General features: G+C 37.1%; 1 protein-coding gene across 3 annotated transcripts in view; it reads right to left on the bottom strand.

Moving 5' to 3' along the window:
- ARHGAP18 (Rho GTPase activating protein 18) overlaps positions 1-20,162 on the bottom strand; it is a 195,723-nt gene that overhangs the window by 46,667 nt on the left and 128,894 nt on the right. For all 3 annotated transcript variants that reach the window (XM_015137472.3, XM_001105288.5, XM_078001190.1), the window contains 4 exons: positions 19,699-19,901; positions 16,281-16,516; positions 11,617-11,680; positions 6,930-7,096 (listed from right to left, as the gene is read on the bottom strand). In XM_015137472.3, the coding sequence (XP_014992958.3) occupies positions 6,930-7,096; positions 11,617-11,680; positions 16,281-16,516; positions 19,699-19,901 (670 nt within the window). The remainder of the gene's footprint in view (positions 1-6,929; positions 7,097-11,616; positions 11,681-16,280; positions 16,517-19,698; positions 19,902-20,162) is intronic.

Raw genomic sequence — 20,162 nt, forward strand, 5'->3', positions numbered from 1 at the left:
TTTGGCAAACAATGTCCCCTTCTGCGCCTTAGCCTCCCCATCTGTAAAATGAGAACAACTGAACCTAACTTATAAGGTTGTGGTGAAGATCAAATGATAAATAGCACTCAAAAAGTATTACATATTATATTTTTTCATGGAGCTTTTAAAATAATATCAGCATGTCATGGTCTTCCTTTATTGCTATGTGTCATGGCAAGGTAAGAAAAAAATGAAAATAATAATTATCTTATCGAAAGACAGTTTATTTAATTCTGCAAAAGTCCTAATAAGGTAAGAATTATTACAGCATCTTCTAGGTGGAGAAACTGAGACTCAGTTAAGTCCCTTATACATGGCCACAAAGCCAGTGATGTCATGAGGATGCAAATTCAGTTCTCCTAAATCCTAAGTTTTGTAACCCTTCTGTTTTACTCCATATTTCCCATCCACCAGAGTAGGCAGGGAGATATCTAGGTTGATAGGTGTTCATGTGGTACTGTGAGCCCCTCAAGGAGAGCAGCCACTTCTTAACCACTTCTGTAACCCTGTTGTACCACAGACCTGGCACACTACGGGTGGTCTGTCACAGTCCACTAAATGAATGAAGATGCACATCCTACAGGGAGGAGAGCAAAGAATCAAACTCAATGAGGTGGAGGGCCCCTGGCTTCGTGTTCCCCTGATTTTCTGTGATTTCTACTGAGTTTTCCTTTTTAAAAATCACACAAAACTGGTCACTTTTTCCCATGTTTGGTCCTATATTTCTGGTAATTGCTTCATTTTCTGAATGCTAAACCAACCATATTTACCTTTTTTTTTTAAGTGCTAAAAGTTTCATTAAAATCAATTGCTTTGTGTCTAATAAGCCAAGCACACGTAATACAGGCATTTAAAGCATTACTCAAGGTAAATGTTTACAGAATCCTGAAATATTATTAATTCAAACATTTGATTTACCTAGCGATATATGTCATGAGCTTATTTATTTATTTATTTAAACATTGTGCTTAATGAAGGAGTTAGTTCTTTATCCCAATGTTTAATTCATAGCAGCAGCTTTAAATATTTATGAAGTTTCCTGTCGTTTTTTGTTTAGTTAATAGACTGAATGGTTCAGTTCGTTGGCTAAGAGAAAGCAGTGAAATTTCAGCAAGAGAAAAGTTCTCTATCTCTTGGAAAATGTGTTTAAAGAAAATAATAAGGCCAGGCATGGTGGCTCATGCCTATAATCTCAGCACTTTGGGAGGCTGAGGCGGCTGGATCACCTAAGGTCAGGAGTTCAAGACCAGCCAGACCAACATGGTGAAACCCCATCTCTACTAAAAACACAAAAACTAGCCGGGCGTGGTGGCAGGTGCCTACAATCCTAGTTACTCAGGAGGCTGAGGAAGGAGAATCACTTGAACCCAGGAGGTGGAGGTTGCAGTGAGACAAGATTGCGCCATTGCACTCTAGCCTGGGAAACAAGAGTGAAACTCAGTCTCAAAACAAAACAAAACAAAAAAAAAAAAGAAAGAAAAAAGAAAAGAATAAAATAAAAATTTTCAAAAAAAAATATAAGGTCATTGATTCCCATGTGTTACCATAAATTAACTAGGTAGCTGTCCCTGGCTGTGTTGCTCTTTTGTAGGATTTGCATTTGGGAGTCCTTAGGCATTTCATCACTAATAATCAACTTGACTTTTTAACTCATCAAATCGCTCTAGCTTTGACTTGGAAAGCAAGAGAAAGGCTTCAAAAGCGTAGTCATTAATGTCAAGCCTCAGCATGTCAAGTTACTTCTCTAACTTGTTTCCATGTGTGAAAAATAGGGATATCTACCTCCTGGATGTCATCTAATAAATAAAATAATTACAGACCATAATATCTGAGATATAATGTGTACACACTACGTAGGGCTAAGTTTTCAAACTAAAGCAAATTAAAGGTTATAAAACCTGATCTCCAAATTTAAGAGGAGAAATTTGAATCCACTGTGAGAGATCATAAAGAATTAACAAAGACTGCTCGATGCTGTGAGGAAAAGGAAGTGAATATGAAATGAGGTCAACAGAGAACAATGTATTATACAAAGCCTACTGCTTATTTACAGAAGCAGAGGAGCATGGAACAGAAATGGAACTGAAGGTTTTATCCACTTAGACACCTGCCTCAGAGTAGTGAATAGAAATCTTACTTCTTCGACCATGGGAAGGACTTGTAGAAATTTAACAGAGTCCACACCTTCTAGAAGACAAATGGACTAAAAAAAAGTTTGTATAGATGAGTATAAGCCTATTTGCATAAACAAATACATGGACAGATTAACAATAATGTCTAAAGGATGCAACCTAAATCAAAGGTGATTTCATATATTTATTTGATCTAATATAAGTTCATGATCAGGAAAGATAGAACAGGAAAACTGATCTTGAGCTAGTCTCTGAAGAATAGATTAAGGTTTCCTTGGCAAATACGGAACAACAGAGGGGTAGAAATGGAGGGGTCATTTTAAACTTGGGGCACAACATGAATATAATTAAGAAACTAGGTGAAGGTAAATTAGTTAAAGAGAGAAGAAAATGGCAGAGGGAGTTTTGTTTTGAAAGCTCTCAAGTGGAGATTGATTATATTTCATTCCATTGTTAGAGTCAACAACTTAAAAGCCAACAATGTCTTCATTTTGTTTAATTAGATTCTACTATCTTTCAATTTAAAACCTTTCTATATTTTGTGATGAAGACTGTCACTTTGAAAACATACTTTTCGGCCGGGCATAGTGGCTCATGCCTGTAATCCCAGCACTTTGGGAGGCCGAGGTGGGCAGATCACAAGGTCAGGAGTTCAAGACCAGCCTGGCCAACATAGTGAAACCCTGTCTCTACCAAAACTACAAAAAATTAGCCAGGCATGGTGGTGCGTGCTTGTAATCCGAGCTACTCAGGAAGCTGAGGCAGGAGAATCTCTTGAACCTGAGAGGCAGAGGTTGCAGTGAGCCAAGATGGTGCCTGGGCGACAGAGCAAAACTCCATCTCAAGAAAAACCAAAACAAAAACAAAAACATACTTTTCCTGAGGATAGTCTGGCAGAGTGGATCATCATTTTAGGCCAATTTGCATACTCTTTTACTTTTCCCATTAGGTATAAACACAAAGTTTTAAAAATATACAAGAAGGCCAGGCACTGTGGCTCATGCCTGTAATCCTAGTGTTTTGGGAGGCCGAGGCAGGAGGATCACCTGAGGAGAGGAGTTCAAGACCAGCCTGGCCAACATGGTGAGATCCCGTCTCTACCAAAAATACAAAAATCAGCCGGGCATGGTGGCGGGCACCTATAATCCCAGCTATTTGGGAGGCTGAGGCAGGAGAATTGCTTGTATCCAGGAGGCGGAGATTGCAGTGAGCTGAGATCGCGCCATTGCACTCCAGCCTGGGCAACAAGAGTGAAACTCCATCTCAAAATAAAATATATATATATACACACACACACAAATATATATATACACACATATATACACATACACACACACACACATATATACAAGAGAGCCTGGAAACAATTCAGATGTCCACCATTAGGGGACTGACTTGAAAAATTATGATACATCCATACAATGGAGTACAATGTATCTAACAAAAAGAAGTGAGAAATATTTCTCTATACTACTATGGTATGATTTCCAGAATACACCAGTAAGTCAACAAAACAAAAATCAATGTGGAAGAAACTGCATAGTGAGCTACCAGTTTTCTATGAACAGAAGGATAAACCATGATATTAAAAGGAAAGAAAATTTGCTTCTAAGAGGAGGGATTGAATAGGTTGGTATATATATATGTGTATATACATATATATATATTATATACTAACATATATATATAACATATATACATATATATACTAACATATATGTATACACACATACATAAATACATACACACACACATATATTTGAATGTTTATATATATATATATATATATGAAAGTTTGCCTCTAAGAGGAGGGATTGAATAGGTTGGTAGCTGAAGGATAAAAGCTAGACTTTTAATACACTTTGTTTTTCAACTTTAATGTTGGACTACATAAGTATTTTACATACTTATAAACCAAAATTAAATTTCAAGAAAAGCAATCTCTAAAAATTGATAATAAAATAAAGCAAATTAACCAAACCAGGTATGCAGTTGATGGCTTAACCATCCAAAGAGTAACAATCCTAGACAACTTAAAACACAATAATTATAAAATCCCTTTTAGGATGTACCCCCAAAACGCGCGCGCACACACACACACACACACACACACACACACAATAAAGAAAGAAAAACAAGTTTAAACCATTTCTAGTAATCATATTATTGATGGTAATATTAGCATACTCTGAGAATACTGTGCATTAGCGTAGGATAAAGCAAACATGCAATTATGTGATATTCTAAATATATCATCTGCCATTTCCTGAGAACTACAATTCTCAGCATGGGAGACAGAAGATGCTCATGTACTTCTGTGTCCTCTGAAAAGGCTCAGAAGTAATGACCAGCCCAGAGAAATGAACACTTCTAGTGTCCTGATCATAGTCACAAAAGTCTATTTCTGCTCAACGGAATCAGGGTTTCCTGCAGAAACAAATCGGTCTAGGTCTGGAACAGAAAATACACCAGACAAGCCTATAAAATCTTGTCCAGGATGTCAAATATGTATAAATCTATGAGTTAAGACTATTTTTACAAATATATATAAGTCCATGAGTTAAGACTATTTTTTACAAAGCAAATTAAAACATTAATTGGTCACAGGTGAAAACTGTAAGTCAACAATTTCTGACAACAAATAGAAGGTAAAAATGACCACTTTCAGAAAGTTGTTCTCAAAGAAATATCCAAATGAATAACTAAAAAAGAAGAAAATATTAGATCACAATTTTGTAACCGTTAATAAATTACTGGATCCAGGTATTGATCAGCAACAGCTGCTACAGTGACAAAAAAAAGAAACAGCTATTATGAGCTTCCCAACAGAAAACACACAATCACATATCTGACATAGTCTTGACCCCCCCAAAAAAGTGAAATTTAAAGTCAACTAATTGATAAGAAACAAAAGAACATGTTAAACTACACCAGGGGAATAGTCAGAGGGGGAAACTCTCCACAATTTAATAACCAGGTTTCTTTAATAAATTAATGAGGAGGGAGGAAGGAAAAATAGTGAGAGAGAGGAAGGGATAGAGGGAAAGGAAGAAAGGAGGAAGGAAGGAAGGAAAGAGAGAGAGGGAAAAAGAAACAGAGAAGGAGATTTAAAAATTCTTAAAAGACGTATCAACTAATTGCAATACAATACATGAGCCTTATTTGGATCCTGACTCAACCTGTATAAAAAGATCATAAAATGATGTGATACAATTTGAAATCTGAACACTGCTTAGATATTTGAAATTAAAAATTGTTGGCATTTTTGGTACAATAATGGTTATATGGTTATGAGTTTTAAAATCCCCTCTTTGTCTTTTAGAAATATAGATGATAAAATGTAATTCAGAGATGTATTTCAAAATAACACAGAATAGGGAACTGGGTGGGGGTATGAATAGGTCAGGATTGGCCATGGGCTAATGAATGTTGGGGCTGAGTGCTAAGTATTTGGGGGTTCGGAATACCATTCTTTTTAACTTTTGCCTTTGTGAAATTCTGCATAATAAATGTATTTTTTAGAAAATACAAGATATTCAGTAGCAATGAGAACGTTCACTACACAGAGCTTGGTTTCTAAACACAATTTGCTGCTAAAAAGTACCAGAGCTTCTTGGAGAAATGGATGCTTTCAAGTCTGCAGGGAGAAAATTACAAAGAGAGCCTGGAACATCTTGTGCTAGAAACTGAAGAAGCAATTATGGAAGACTGTGTCAGCCAGTAAGTGTAGAAGGAATAATAGAATTTTAAAATAGCCATTTCTTAAGCACCAGGTTAGTTATTGTTTAAGGCAAAGTTACAAATGGATGGTGAAACCACTGGCCAATAGGCTTTACTGACATAAAAGATATTTGCCCAGTCTCAAGGATGACAAATTATTATTAATTGCACATAGGAAAGGTATCTTTTTACGATGAGGAGATCTAGTGAACATCTCTCCTTAGATAAGTTGGTGATCAAACTTCTATCACCAATAAAGGGACCAGCTGGTACTATGCATCTCTTCTGATGATGCAATCGAAGGCATAAACATCCTCCATGCAGTAAATGTGGCTAAAAATGTATAACTTGAATCCAGTCCTGAGGAAACAATCAGAAAACTGATTTGGACTCTTCAATAATACTGAAGGAAAGCAGGAGACTGACCTAGATTCAAGAAAACCAAACAGACATGACAACAAATATAGTATATGACCCTCGTTTGGAACCCAAATGGGAGTGGAAAAGGGAGAAGCTATAAAGAACAATACTGTGACAATTGGGAAAGTTTTGATATGACTGTATATTAAATATGATTATCACTTCAGTTTAAATTTCCTAAGTATTAAACTAAAAACAAAGTTAGAACATACATATAGATAGATATAGAAAAGAAAAAGAGGTTATAAAATGTTAATAACTGTTGAATTGATCTATGAAGGCCAAATGGTGTTTGCCATACTATTCTTTCAACTTTTCTGTGGGTTCTACATTTTTAAAATAAAAAGTTGATGAAAAATATATCCTGAGCCAGGTGTGATGGCTCATCCCTGTAATCCCAAGACTTTGGGAGGTTGAGGTGGGAGGATCGCTAGAGCCCAGGAGTTTGAGATAAGCCTGGGCAACATAGTGAGACCTCATCTTTCTCTGTCTGTCTCTCTCTCTCTCTCTCTCTCTATATATATACACACACACACACATATATATGTATATGTGTGTGTGTGTATAACTGTATGTGTATATATATGTATATGTGTATGCACATATATGTATATTTATAAATAGTGTACTACATACAGGTAACGTGGCATCATCGCCTTTGCTCTTCTGGATTTTCTCCTTGGAGCTCTCTTTCTGATTGAGTGCTTGCTCGGCAAATGATACCTCCAGGTTGATGTCTGTTTCAGGGGCAGGTGTCTCCTCAGGTGGGATCAGCTTCTCTTCACCAAGGTTAGATGTCTGGTCTGGGGGGCCAGGGGAAAAGAACCCAATTCATATGCTTTATTTCTTTCTTTTTTAAAAAAATTCTAATGCATCCACTACATAAAAACATTTGGGAAGAGTACTATTATCTCTAGGCAATACTTAGCTGTTATTTTAATAATAAAGAGTATACTCAAAAATCCTATCAATGGTGCATGGGAAGTGGGCAGGGAGACTGTGGTGACTAGCAATCCATAGTTCAATTGTGCAGTCTTTGAGAGCACAGTCCTTAAACTGGGTTCCAATTCCAAAACATTGCTGGAAGATAGTAAACTTTTAATGAAAAACCTCAAAAGGTTTTGAAGTATTAATTGTTGTTTTATTCTATACTGAGAAACTAAAAGCAAAAAAAGAGGGAGGTAATGAGCAGTAATCTCTTGTAAAGCTAGTAATTTACCATTTAATTAATTTCCTCAGAGTGGATCAGACTCCTGGAATAAACTTCTTCCACACCCTGCATTTACTTTCTGGAATATTACCTACCTATCATAGTAAAATTTCCAAAACAACAGTTAGTGCCAAATAATTATCACTATGCGAGTCAGGTCTGGACGTACCTGGTACGGGAATGGTTGGGTTTCCACCTGATCATGTCAAAGAATATAAAAGTTCCCATGACTATAAATACTAGTCAAATAATTTTCACATATTTACATCAAGATTTCAAGGATATCGTAAGTTTAACTTTGTTTTGGCTTTTTTTGGTTTGTTGTAATCCTCCACAAAGGAATTTACATTTAAAAATCTCTTTGCTGAAAACACCAGGTTTAAGCTTTGGAGAAGATAATTCTAAATTTGATTATTTGGTAAATTTACAGTTTTAATGCAATTGACAGAAAAAAACCTAGAGCCAATAACCAAGATTACTGTTATTTTCTCACTGTTGACCTTTGAATCATAGTAAGAAGCTCTGAATTACAAAATACATCTATGCAGTGTCTACACATGCTTACATACTAACAGGCTCACGTACAAACAAAGTGACAGAAGCTAAAGTTAATTTAAAAAGTTAATAAATGTCATAAATGCATACATTATTAAAAGTCTGCGGTTCAGAAAAATAATCTTTATATTCATTTACATAAAAGTGAAAATGCCTGTTTTAATCAAAATCAAGTTTAGAAGTAAATATGGATCTAGTTTTATTCAGTCCCATTAAATAACTAGGGTAGACTTCGTGGGCATGAGACCCCTGCAGCCACACAGGGCTCCAGGCTCAGGACGGCTCCACACTTAGTTTAATACTCTGCTGTTACATCATGAAATTAAATAAGAGGCCCTATATTTTCAGTTTGTCCCTGACCTTGCAAATTACATAGCTGGTCCTGATAGCATCTGACAGTTAAGAAAGTAAGAATTTTTACCTGTGCCAATTCCAAAACTAAGAATACATTTAAAGTCCGTTGATATTATTAGTATTCATCTGCTGCCATGTATATTTATGTTTCTCAACAGCCTGTGACCATTTTTTAAATTAGAATACCTATACCTTTTGATGATTAATTTTTTTTAAGTATCAACATGAATGTCAAAGCACAATTTTAATTTTATTTTCCCTCTGGTTTACACTCCTTTATGTTTTACTGTGACTATGTACGTTGGTTTCCTAGGAAACTATTCTAAGAGGAAAAAAATGATTAGCCATTTTCTTAAATTAGAAGCTACCTTTCTAGCAGCTGAGTAGTTGTGGGCACGAATTTCAAAAGTACTCTTTCTTCTCACCACTTCCATGTCAGGGTTACAATGAATACCCCCACACTCACACCCACACCAACGGACTATGCTGAATGTAAAGCTGAGTAACTATAATTACAGTATTACACATTTAACACACAAATTTCCTTCAAAAGCATGGCAAAAAAAAAAATACCGCATATCAAAGTTCTGGTTAAAATAGAAAATCAAGTTGAAGTGGAGCACAGAAAAAAAGAGTTTCAGGGTTGAAGGGGGTACTGCTACAAGAAATGGATGATTACTTGGCTAATAAGTGATGATTTAATTATCTACTCTTAATAAGAACAGAATGCTGAGATCAACCTTTTGGTTCTTAAGGTCCTAAAATAAATAACATTTCTGTCATCTAGTTTCTTTTTAAGTGCACAATAGCACTGGGTTACAAACATTTTGCAAATCTCCCTCAAGTTTTTCAGTTGTCCAAAATATCCTGAAATGCCTTAAAAAAAATTTTTTTTAATCACCTGACTTTAAGATTCAATTGCTTCTATTTAAAAAAAAAAAAAAGATTTTTCTTTCCTCTGTAGAAATTCAAAAGAAAATAAGAAACTACACATATCAATATAAAAGTTTAAAAAATTATTGGGGCATTATTAATATTTCTAAATGTATTATTAAATACTGGGCCTTTCATAGAGTTTATGATTTAATGAAAAATGAACACATTACAGTGAATTAATTAATTTGGAATGTAACAACCCTTGCAACTATAAAACTTAACAACTTTTTCATTTAGAATAAGTATTGTTGGTGGAACATGTTTAAAAATCCAAGTGTGGGGAAAACATTTAAAAGAGACTATGTCTCCCACGCCTTCAAATTTTAATCAGAAACAGCCCCATTTTTGAACCTGAGACAATGTTTCCATGCATTTCATCCTGAACTTTCCAACGTTTGGCTTACACTGGTTAATTCACTGGCTAGTGAAAGAGCATGGCATTGCCCAGAACAGGTGCAATAGGGAATACTCAGTGACTTGGATGGCATCACACATTCTCTTGTTATTCTGATTGGAGGCTCTATGCCCACTACGTAGCATTCTAGCAAAAGCAGATGTAAATCAAGCAGCAAGTTTGTCACATTTCACTTGCCTGCTGCAAGCTAGGCAGGCAAGCGCTCACACTATGAACTTGTCTTCCAGAACTTTTGTTGATATAGCCTACATCATGATCCCTGGCAGGGGAGGAAAACACCAAGAAAAGGACAATGTTTTCCTCAGTATCCATTCACCAACTGCCAGTCACTCTTCCCCAGAGCCCAAAGCATATTGACATTGGCACAAAAAAACCTGTCTGTCTCTCCTGATGACCCAGCTCTCTAGCAGGCAGGGTAGCTATGCCAGCTTGCTTGCCACTTCAACATCTGTGGGTACATAGATTTGAGAAAACACCTAGTGATTTCATTCAGTTATAATGCATAAAACTGAAGAAACATCCACAGAATAGTAAAAAGCAAGTGCTTTTATAAATATATATGTGTGTATACACATGTGTGCATATTACCTTTAAGGCAGGGGTGCCAGAGAGAAGTTCTGAGAAAAGTATGGAAGGAAAATATCCCATATGATCTTGAGTAATGTAGGATTTTTATAGGAATGTTGGAACACTCCTCAGTCCTCCACAGTTTACCTAATACTCCTCCCACTACTACTTCCAAACCAAATGCAACACTGTTAATGGCATGAACACCCCAGTTGCTAAATTTTAGGAATATAAACATAAATCACCTGTTTTAGTTTGTTAAATAACAATTAACGATTAAATTTTTAAGCTTAAATCGATTAACTTCACTTAGAATATTTTCCCTTTCTGTAAACACATGAAATAGCTATAAACTCTTTCTTAGTAAGTACTAATACAGCCTTAATAGTCACTTTTGGCTGGGCATGGTTGCTCACACCTGTAATCCCCACACTTTGGGAGGCCCAGGAAGGCAGATCATTTGAGGTCAGGCGTTCAAGACCAGCCTCGCCAACATGGCAAAACCCTGTCTCTATTAAAAAAAAAAAAAATTAGCCGGGCGTGGTGGCATGTGCCTATAATCCCAGCTACTGGAGAGGCTGAGGCAGGAGGATCACTTGAATCTGGGAGGCGGAGGTTGCAGTGAGCCAAGACCACACCACTGCACTCTAGCCTGGGAGACAGAGCAAGACTCCACTTCAAAAAAAAAAAAAAAAAAGTTACTTTCTTCCATACCTCAAGTTTCTAATTCACTTCTGAAACAACAAATGTTAGCAGAGAAACATGAAAAGGAGAATTATAATCAATTGCCCATAAAAATCTTAACTATTTAAAAAAGTTTTTCTATAATATCTAAAAAATTACCCCATTTATGAATTAGGAGCTTGTGATTTAAGAACAATGCTGCAAGTTTGTTGGCTCAGTGACCAGCTGTATGGCATTGGAAAGTGGCTTCTCAGCTCTAAGCCTCAGCTCACTCATCTGTAAAATGGATTAAGAACAATAACCATTACATTGTTTTTGGGTGTATTAAATGAGGTAGGCATCTCCTGATAACATCTGGCACATGGTAAGCACTCAGGAAGATACGTATATGCATTTTGAATCAGAAGATAGGGATATACATTAAAAGAAAATTGAAGGCCAACTATATGCTCAGCCTCACGTAATGATCCACTTGGGACTTTTCATTAGCATTTTAATAGAATTTGTTTACTAGAATTGAAGGTGAATGTTTCATAAGACTGTAACTGTTTGTTATGCTAATTAAAGGGGGCGGGGAAAACAAGAGAACAGGTTCAACATACCATCTCTTCCTTGGTATTTGTTTTCATTTGTTCTAAGTGACTGCGATTCAGTGTCATCTGGAGCCTAAACATAGAAAACAGGCCATTTAGTCATCTCCAACTCAAAACCAGAGAAAATGATATTGTAAATAATTTTGTTACTAATCTTTAGAGTACAAGAAATGTACTCAGAATTATAACAATCACAGTGCAAAAGGGGCACTAAGGTAATAATCAACAAGCAATCATCCAAAAAATATTTTATTACCTACAACTTGTAAGAGACAATAGTATGCCCAGTGGGAAATATAAAAAAAGTCATGAGTGTGTCCCTGTCATCAAGAATGCTACTATTTAGTGGAGGAGAAAGGATGAACATGTTAAAAAAATAGTAATATCTATTAATTGACAAATGGATAAGCAAAATGTGGTCTATCTGTACCATGGAATGTTATTTGGCTATAAAAAGAAATGAAGTATTGATACATGCTGCAACATAAATAAACCTTGAAAACATTATGCTAAGTAAAAGGAACCCGTCACAAAGAGCCACATATTATATGATTCCATTTATAGCAAATGACCATAATATGCAAACCATAGAGACACAAAGCTGACTAGTGGTCACCTAAGAGTAGGGAGGGAAAGATGGGGAAGGACTGCTAATGGATATAGGCTTTCTTTTGGAAATAATAAAAATGTGCTAAAACTGATTGTGGTGATCATTGCACGATTGTGAATATGCTAAAAAGAACATTGAATTGTGCACTTTTAGTGGGCGAATTGTATGGTATGTGAATTATATCTCAATCATGCTGTTATAAAACGATAAAAGTACATGTCCCTAATAAAATAGAAATTCTTCAAGTAAAAAAAAAAAAATCCAGAAATAAACGTGAGATAAGTAACTAAATTACCAAACCAGCAATAAGACCTAAAACATCTGAAGGAATTCCTGTTTTCAAGGGGCCGGGGCAGTGACACCCAAGGAATGGAGCCTTCCAAAGGTTTATGGAGATGGTAAACCACGGCTGACTCTGCTCAGCAGTAAATGTGGCCAGACAGTACTTCCTCCTTTCCAGGTAAGGCATTCAGAGGTCAGGAAGGAGAGTCTGGATCAACCACAGTAAGAGGTCTATTCAAATTATTTTTAAAAATAATATTGATAATTCTACTGGATTTTATCTCAGACAGAAAGCGGCCATTGCAGTCTCACTACACGTTTCACCTCAAGCTGTTGTCCAGGAAGGACTTCATCCTCCACCTGAAGTCTAAAAAGAGCCTAGAAAATCACTAGGCTAGGGACATCTTGACCACTAATGAACCACTTAGAGATGGGGAAAACCCAGGACAATGTTACAGTGACTACTACCAAGTCACAGAAGTGGGACGTGGGTACCCAGCATCACTTTAACCCCTTGAAGGACAGAGCAGTCCCATTCTCTCTCCTTCCTCCCACAAGTCGGCAGAGGCTGGTCCTGCATGGCACAATGAGCAGAGTGATTCCAATCTCACAAAAGAACACATATTTTGGAGCATGTGGTTGGAATTATTTTCCTTAGCAATTGAAGATGGCAGTACAGATGGTGTTCATTTCTGTATTATATTTTCTAGTGTCAGCAAGGACTTCATGAGGAAGCATTTAACATGGAAGAGCTGAATATACAATCGCTCAAAAACAGAAGAACTGCAAGTGAAGATGGCTGGCCCACGTTTGCTTGAGGGATGGGGGAGATAAAGCACTTTTCTCATGGGTGGCAGTGTTTCAATCAAAGGCATGCAGTGTAAGCAAGTTACCATTATTCAAATTTCCTTTTGCTAGTTCTCTCTTAATGACTCCATCAGATGACACAATCCACCAATTACCTTGGACTCAAACCATGTGGTTCTGACACTGCCAGAAACTTGCTGGAAAAATGTTGTTTCTAGCACCGAGTAGCAACATCCTCTTGGAGACTGGCAGAAATCCCACAGTTTATATTTTGCTTAGGCTCAGCTCTCTGTTCCATCCCCCTTTTCACTTTTCACTTCCTCTTAACTCCCTTAGTGAGGGTTCTCTAGTTGGGAAGAAAATGTCATAATACTAAATTTCCTTACCATTCATTTTTCTTCAGCTGGAAACCTAGCCCAGTCCTTTAATACTAGTGGATATCCCAAATAACCACTGGGTAGTAAGCAAGTGCTTAACTTAAGCAAGTGCCTGGAGCAATTTAATGACCCCAAAACTCCTATAAAATGGACTGGACTTGATTCGAAATTGGTCATGCAAAGAGAGTAGCAATCTGCAGCTAGAAGGGCTTTCTTGTAAGAATAAAATGTCTAGAAAAAGCAAGAGTGTCTACATGACAGGAAGATACCATGAATATAAACCCTTTCATTCCTTTTTTAAAATAAATAATCATTCAATTTTTGTTATCTTCTATAGTGTGAATAGAATCTCATATTCAGGATGCTTAATGTCAGAATCGTGTACAAAATGCAAATATACCAGGATAGAGAGTGGTTAAAAGCATGTACTTCAAAATCAAACAAATTTGGGGTTACTATCTATAGGACACTGAGCAAGTTACTTAAAATCTGGCAGGGCGCGGTGGCTCACACCTGTAATCCCAGCGCTTTGGGAGGCTGAGGGAGGCAGATCACCTAAGGTCAGGAGTTCAAGACTAGCCTGGCCAACATAGTGAGACCCCGTCTCTACTAAAAGTACAAAAAATTAGCCAGGCATGGTGGCGTGCACCTGCAGTCCCAGCTACTCGGGAGGCTGAGGCCAGAGAACTGCTTGAACCTGGGAGGTGGAGGTTGCACTGAGCCAAGATTGTGCCACTGCATGCCAGCCTGGGTGACAGAGAGAGACTCCATTGCCAAAAATAAAAATTAAAAAATAAAATAAAATCTATGAGCCTCAGCCACAGAATGGAAATAATACCTCACTCACAAGACAGCTGTAAGGATTAAGTGAGATAAAGCACGTTAAAGTGGTTGGCACAGTAATTGTTCAGCAATGGTGGCAGCAGCTGGTATTGTTATTATTATTACAATCATTGTTCAAGAGTCCCATTCCGTGTTCATTCTCCTTCCAACCACCTCACTGGGTCTTTTAGGCCAGAGCTACTCAAGCCAGAAAGTAAATCAACTTTGACCTCAAGAACACCATCTAGATCAGCTGATTTTTTACTTTTTTTCTGGCAGCAAGACTTTTTTGATGAAAGAAAGAAGGATCATTTATATTCTGTGCAGGCTCCTTATGCCCTTACAGATGAGTAAAAGGTAATCCACCAACTGGCTTGTTCGAGTAGCACTGATCTGAGCCACACAGTTCTTGTACTGTTGTTGTTGTTGTTGTTGTTGTTGTTGTTACTGTTGTTTGAGATGGGTTCTCATTTTGTCACCCAGCCTGGAGTGCAGTGGCATGAACACAGCTTACTGCAGCCTCGACCTCCAGGGCTCAAGTGATCCTCTGGCCTCAGCTCCGCAAGTAGCTGGGCCTACAGGCACACGCCACCACACCCAGCTAATTCTTGTGCTTTTTGTAGAGATTAGGTTTTGCTATGTTGCCCAGGCTGGTCTTGAACTCTCCAGTCTCAGCCTCACAAAGAGCTGGGATAACAGCTGTGAGCCACCACGCCCAGCCTCTCAAACTTTTATCATGCCTTCCCTGATACCTCTCTTCATTCATCAGTCCCACAGTCTCTACCAGACCCCACAGCTTTCATTAATAAGTCAATCACCTAGACAAATATTTACTCAATCTTTTGTGTGCTGTCGCTGTGCTAAGGCTAGACACCTTAAAGTTTAACCTAAAGCTGCCTCCTTACATATCTTATGTTCATCCTAAAGGGTTTCTCTGTATTTAGTGAACTCTAACCTAACTGAGTATGTAAACAGACTGTGTAACCTACTCGTGTCAATCACCAAATTTTGACCAGTCAAAGGTGGCCAACTGTTCAAACCATATTCAAATAAGGCAAACACAAAGCTGTGACCAATCCGGCTGATTCTGCACCTCACTTCCATTTTCTGTAGATCACTTTCCTTTCCCTGTCCATAAATCTTCTTTGACCACACGGTAGCACTGGAGTCTCTCTGAATCTGCTGTGATTCTGGGGGCTGCCCAATTTGCAAATCACTGTTTGCTCAATTAAATTCTGTTAAATTTAATTTGTCTAAGGTCTTTCTTTTAACACCACAAAGGAGAAGTTACTTCATGTCTCAAGGTTCCTACTTTGTAATTCAGCTGCAATTAGCTCCCTCACACTCTACTTATCCATCCCCAAACGAGTCTAGGGACAAATCAAATATTCCTACAAGCATTAATAGATAGGGAAGAATACCCTAATCCTACTTTTGTCTAAGTAACTGTTGGTAGTCACGTTGTCTGAGAAGCTGTCCGCTGTCCCTGTCACCCCTAGTGGAGTTAGAGTCACTTCTAATGCTCCAAGGACACCCTCTTCCCCTAATGCATGGATTGTCATGCTGAATTTTAACTAGTTTTGTTTTCTGCCTCATCAGTATAACTTCCAGAAAGGCAGGAAGCAAGTCTCTCTTGTTTGCTGCAAGCATAGAGTTTTGGTGCCTGGCACAGAATAGGTGATCATTACATTTTTAATCATTCGAATTAAACCAGATTGATCCAATTAATTGTAAGCAATTAGTCCTTTGCCTTAACATCAAAAAAGAAAACCTACTGTTTCTTTCGATTCTCTCTGTTGAACAAATATGTCTCTGACGTCAGGAATCTGGTACTGTTTGTTTTTCTTCCTCAAGGTCTGGGAGACCGTCTCTACTCGTTTCTGAACTGCTGCTGCCTGGGTCCGGGTCAATGTTGATAAAAACACCATGCTTTCCTGTGGATCTCCAGCAGACTCTCCGAAGAGATTGGACAAACCGGCCTCTTTAAGCCACTCTTCTTCCAATTCTCCCTCTAAGACAGTAGAGAAAAGTAGTACTTAAATCACAAAATATAAGAACCTTTATATTTTTTAAGCTGTTAAAAATTCTTACTAAAACTCTTCTATTGTAACCAAACCACAGTGCTAATAATCATTATCTAAAACTTGGACAACTGCCATACACTCCAGCCACGATATCAAATTTTAGATGGATTTCATATATACTCAATTGAAATTTTTAAATGACTTCACATGTAATTAACCTCTATAACTTCCTTGCAGATTAACCCAGAGGATGATACTATTCCCCTTCCAGAGATGAGCAAAGAATAAAGAGATAACTTACTTCCATCAAGTTACAGAAATAAGTCAATGCTGGGGCTATATATTAAGCCCAGTTTCTTGGCTTAAATTCAGTACTACCTCAGAGTCCAACACTAATTTATGGAAAGCCTTGTTTTCTCTGTTCACTGTAGCTGACAGGAAGTGCAGCAAAGAAGTTAACAGCATCAGAACATTGGGAACTAATCAATTTCAAATTAATTTTTCTAATCTTCCAAGTCAGCACATCAGATTATTTTACAATGTTTTTTAAAAGCACAATATATTCAGCAAAAAAAGGCTTATATAGGAAGCTAATCAAACAAGAATCAATTCAAAACACTGAAAGCAGGAAGTAAATATTCATGCAAATATTGTGTAAGATCTAATGAAAGTTATTTAAAAGCAGAAGGATAATTAGAATAGATTCTTTCCAACCATCATGTTTATAGAGGAAAATAAAGGAGGGATGAATTGGGACACAAAAGACCTGGATCTGTACCCCATTTCTGCACCTTGATAGCCAAGTCTCTTTGGACAAGTTACTTAGCCTCAAGTTGACTGTTTTCTGATCTGTACACTAAAGCATACCTCTTCCAGCTATGCTATAACCAAAGGTGAGAATGTTATATGGAAGGAGTTTTGAAAAGCCCTGAGACAGACTGAATCACATGGTATAGCACCTAGTCCTGCCTGTCTTTCTATACTGTATAAACTTCTTGATGGCAGAAATCAAGTATTAATAACTGACTTCAAGAGACATAAGCCAGTACTAGGCACTGTGCACACCAGACAACAAAAACAGCTTACTAGCATAAAAAGTCAGCAAGGCCGGGCATGGTGGCTAGGCTTGTAATCCCAGCACTTTTGAGGTGGGTGGATCACTTGAGGTCAGGAGTTGGAGACTGGCCTGGCCAACATGGTAAAACCCGCTCTCTACTAAAAATACAAAAATTAACTAGGCGTGGTGGTGCACGCCTGTAATCCCAGCTACCAGGGAGGCTGAGGCAAGAGAATCTCTCGAACCTGGGAGGCAGAGGTTGCAATGAACTGAGATTATGCCACTCCAGCCTGGGTGACAGAGCAAGACTGTCTCAAAACAAAACAAAACAAAAACAACAACAAAAAACTAAGTCAGCCATTATTATTTATGCTTTTAAGGTAGTACTCAGTATTGGTGTACAAAACCAAATTGCCAGAAAAAAAGCTGATGTTGTTACACAACAAGGAAAATAAACAAGATTACTATGTAGAGTCACTTTTTCCATTAAAAAGTAGAAGTAAAGCTTAAACAATTTAAAGTCTAAGAAAAGGTGTGGGCATGTAGAAAACATTCCCAATCTTCTTGATGACCACATAGTACATAATAATCAATGAATCTAATTAACGTTGGAGAATTATCAAACAGCTAACGACATACTTCTATGTATTGGGTTTAAACGCTGCTTTCTCAAACATATTCTCTCCTTATTCAGCAGACTAGTATGCTACATCCATCTTGAAACAGGGAGAAAGAAAGGGTGAAAGATACTATTAATTATCACAAATAAGCTTGACTTTATTGGTATCATATTTGGGAAACGGTGACAGAAAAATAAACAAGAAGCTAAAGAATGAGTTAACTGTAGTGTTCTTCTAGGTCTGAGAAATTAAATTAAGAAAAATCCCCAAGTCTTCTTTTTAAATAAGTATTGGTAGATTTTTCAAGCAATGTTGTAGCCAAGGAGAAAAATCTTATTTATATAGATTTTGCTACTTAATTAGATCCTAAGTAATTTAAGAAGTCATTGTGTTGAGAAGTAAGTCTCTATTCGTGGATCACAAAGCACTGATTGGGGCTCTCACATTTTGGCATTTATATATCAACTTACATAAACATACTGACAAATGTATAGATGGCACAAGGCATAGAAAGAAAGCTAATATAACAGACAAGAGAAACGGACATGAAAAACTTGGCAACTGCTTGAATTTCAGAGATTAAAAGAAATGGTACAAAAAAACTTTTAAGTAAAGTTTTACATGTTTCTCCCAGAATATCAATTATTACAGCAGACAATGGGAACTATGGCTGGAAAGTGACTCTACGGAAATTATGCACCAAATACAAGAAAGAAGTAAATATGGAAGCTAAAAACGGTAATGCCACCATCTACTGCCCAACTCTGTATTTTTAGATTAGTTGGCTAAACATGAGCCATTGCATCCAATCTGGAGAACTATACTTCGAATGACAAAATAGCCAGGACCACAGCAGGTCTTTGAAAACCACCCACAAAGATTGGTTTATGTGAATTTTCTTTCTAGAAAGGTCCTGGCTAGGAACAAGATAAATATTCTCAAATATATGAAAGGCTATCATGTAAAAATAGAAGAGCTCTGTTCCATTTGTCCCAAAGGCATAACTACAGCAAGAGAGTCAAAGTTAGAGGACAGCAGACTGTAAATCAATAAAACAAAGATCAAAGGAACTCAAGCTGACTGACCACTGGAAAAACAGTATCACTGCAAAGCAGTGCTCTTTCTATCACCATCTGCACTCACTAGAGACCAAATGACAATGTGGCTATTATATTACAGAAGAAATTTAAAGAGAGGTTAGATAGTTTCAAAGATGAAGTCTAACTCTAAAAAGCTATGATACAGTGAGCTTAGCCAACAACATTCCAGCCATATCTATGACTACGCTAACTTACTTATGCCACTTGTATCTGGCAGTTGCATCCATAAATCTGCCTCAAACAAGTAATTTTCAAGTTGAAAGGCAGTATCTTTTTTCGGTAGTCCTAGCTTTAATTTTTTTTTTTTTTTTTTTGGTTCTCTTCCTTTCTATGCATTCATTTCCTATAAATACAAATACAAACAATAAAAGCTTTATTTAGTTAGTTATTACCATCAGGTTCTTTGACGACAACCACCTCTTGATCTTCTTGTCTGTTTTCACTAGATTTCTTGATGTTTTCTAGTTCTATCCAATAGTCTTCCATAGACAGTTCATCCAAAGAATCCTGGGAAATTGATCGATCAAATGGAGGCTTCTCCATAACTCTGGTGGTGGTGCTTTCCTGGTTCATAGTGTACTGGCCATATCTGCGACTACAAATTCAAAAGAACACATGGTTTATTTTAGTACAAAAGGAAGCAGTATAATTTCTAAAGTATTACAGCAATATGCTGGAGAATTTGTTAACTCCTTAAGTTCTCCTTAATAAAACCAAAGGAATATATATTTTGAAACTGTTTACTCTGGAGTGCTACTGATTATAATATGCTTGTAGAATAAACAGTTGCATGCTCCACAGAAAAGTATGGTGAAGTACAAAGAGCAACATGGTAAATTATTTTTCCATTTACATT

Source organism: Macaca mulatta, chromosome 4 (genome assembly GCF_049350105.2).
Source record: "Macaca mulatta isolate MMU2019108-1 chromosome 4, T2T-MMU8v2.0, whole genome shotgun sequence".
Lineage (NCBI taxonomy): Eukaryota > Metazoa > Chordata > Mammalia > Primates > Cercopithecidae > Macaca > Macaca mulatta.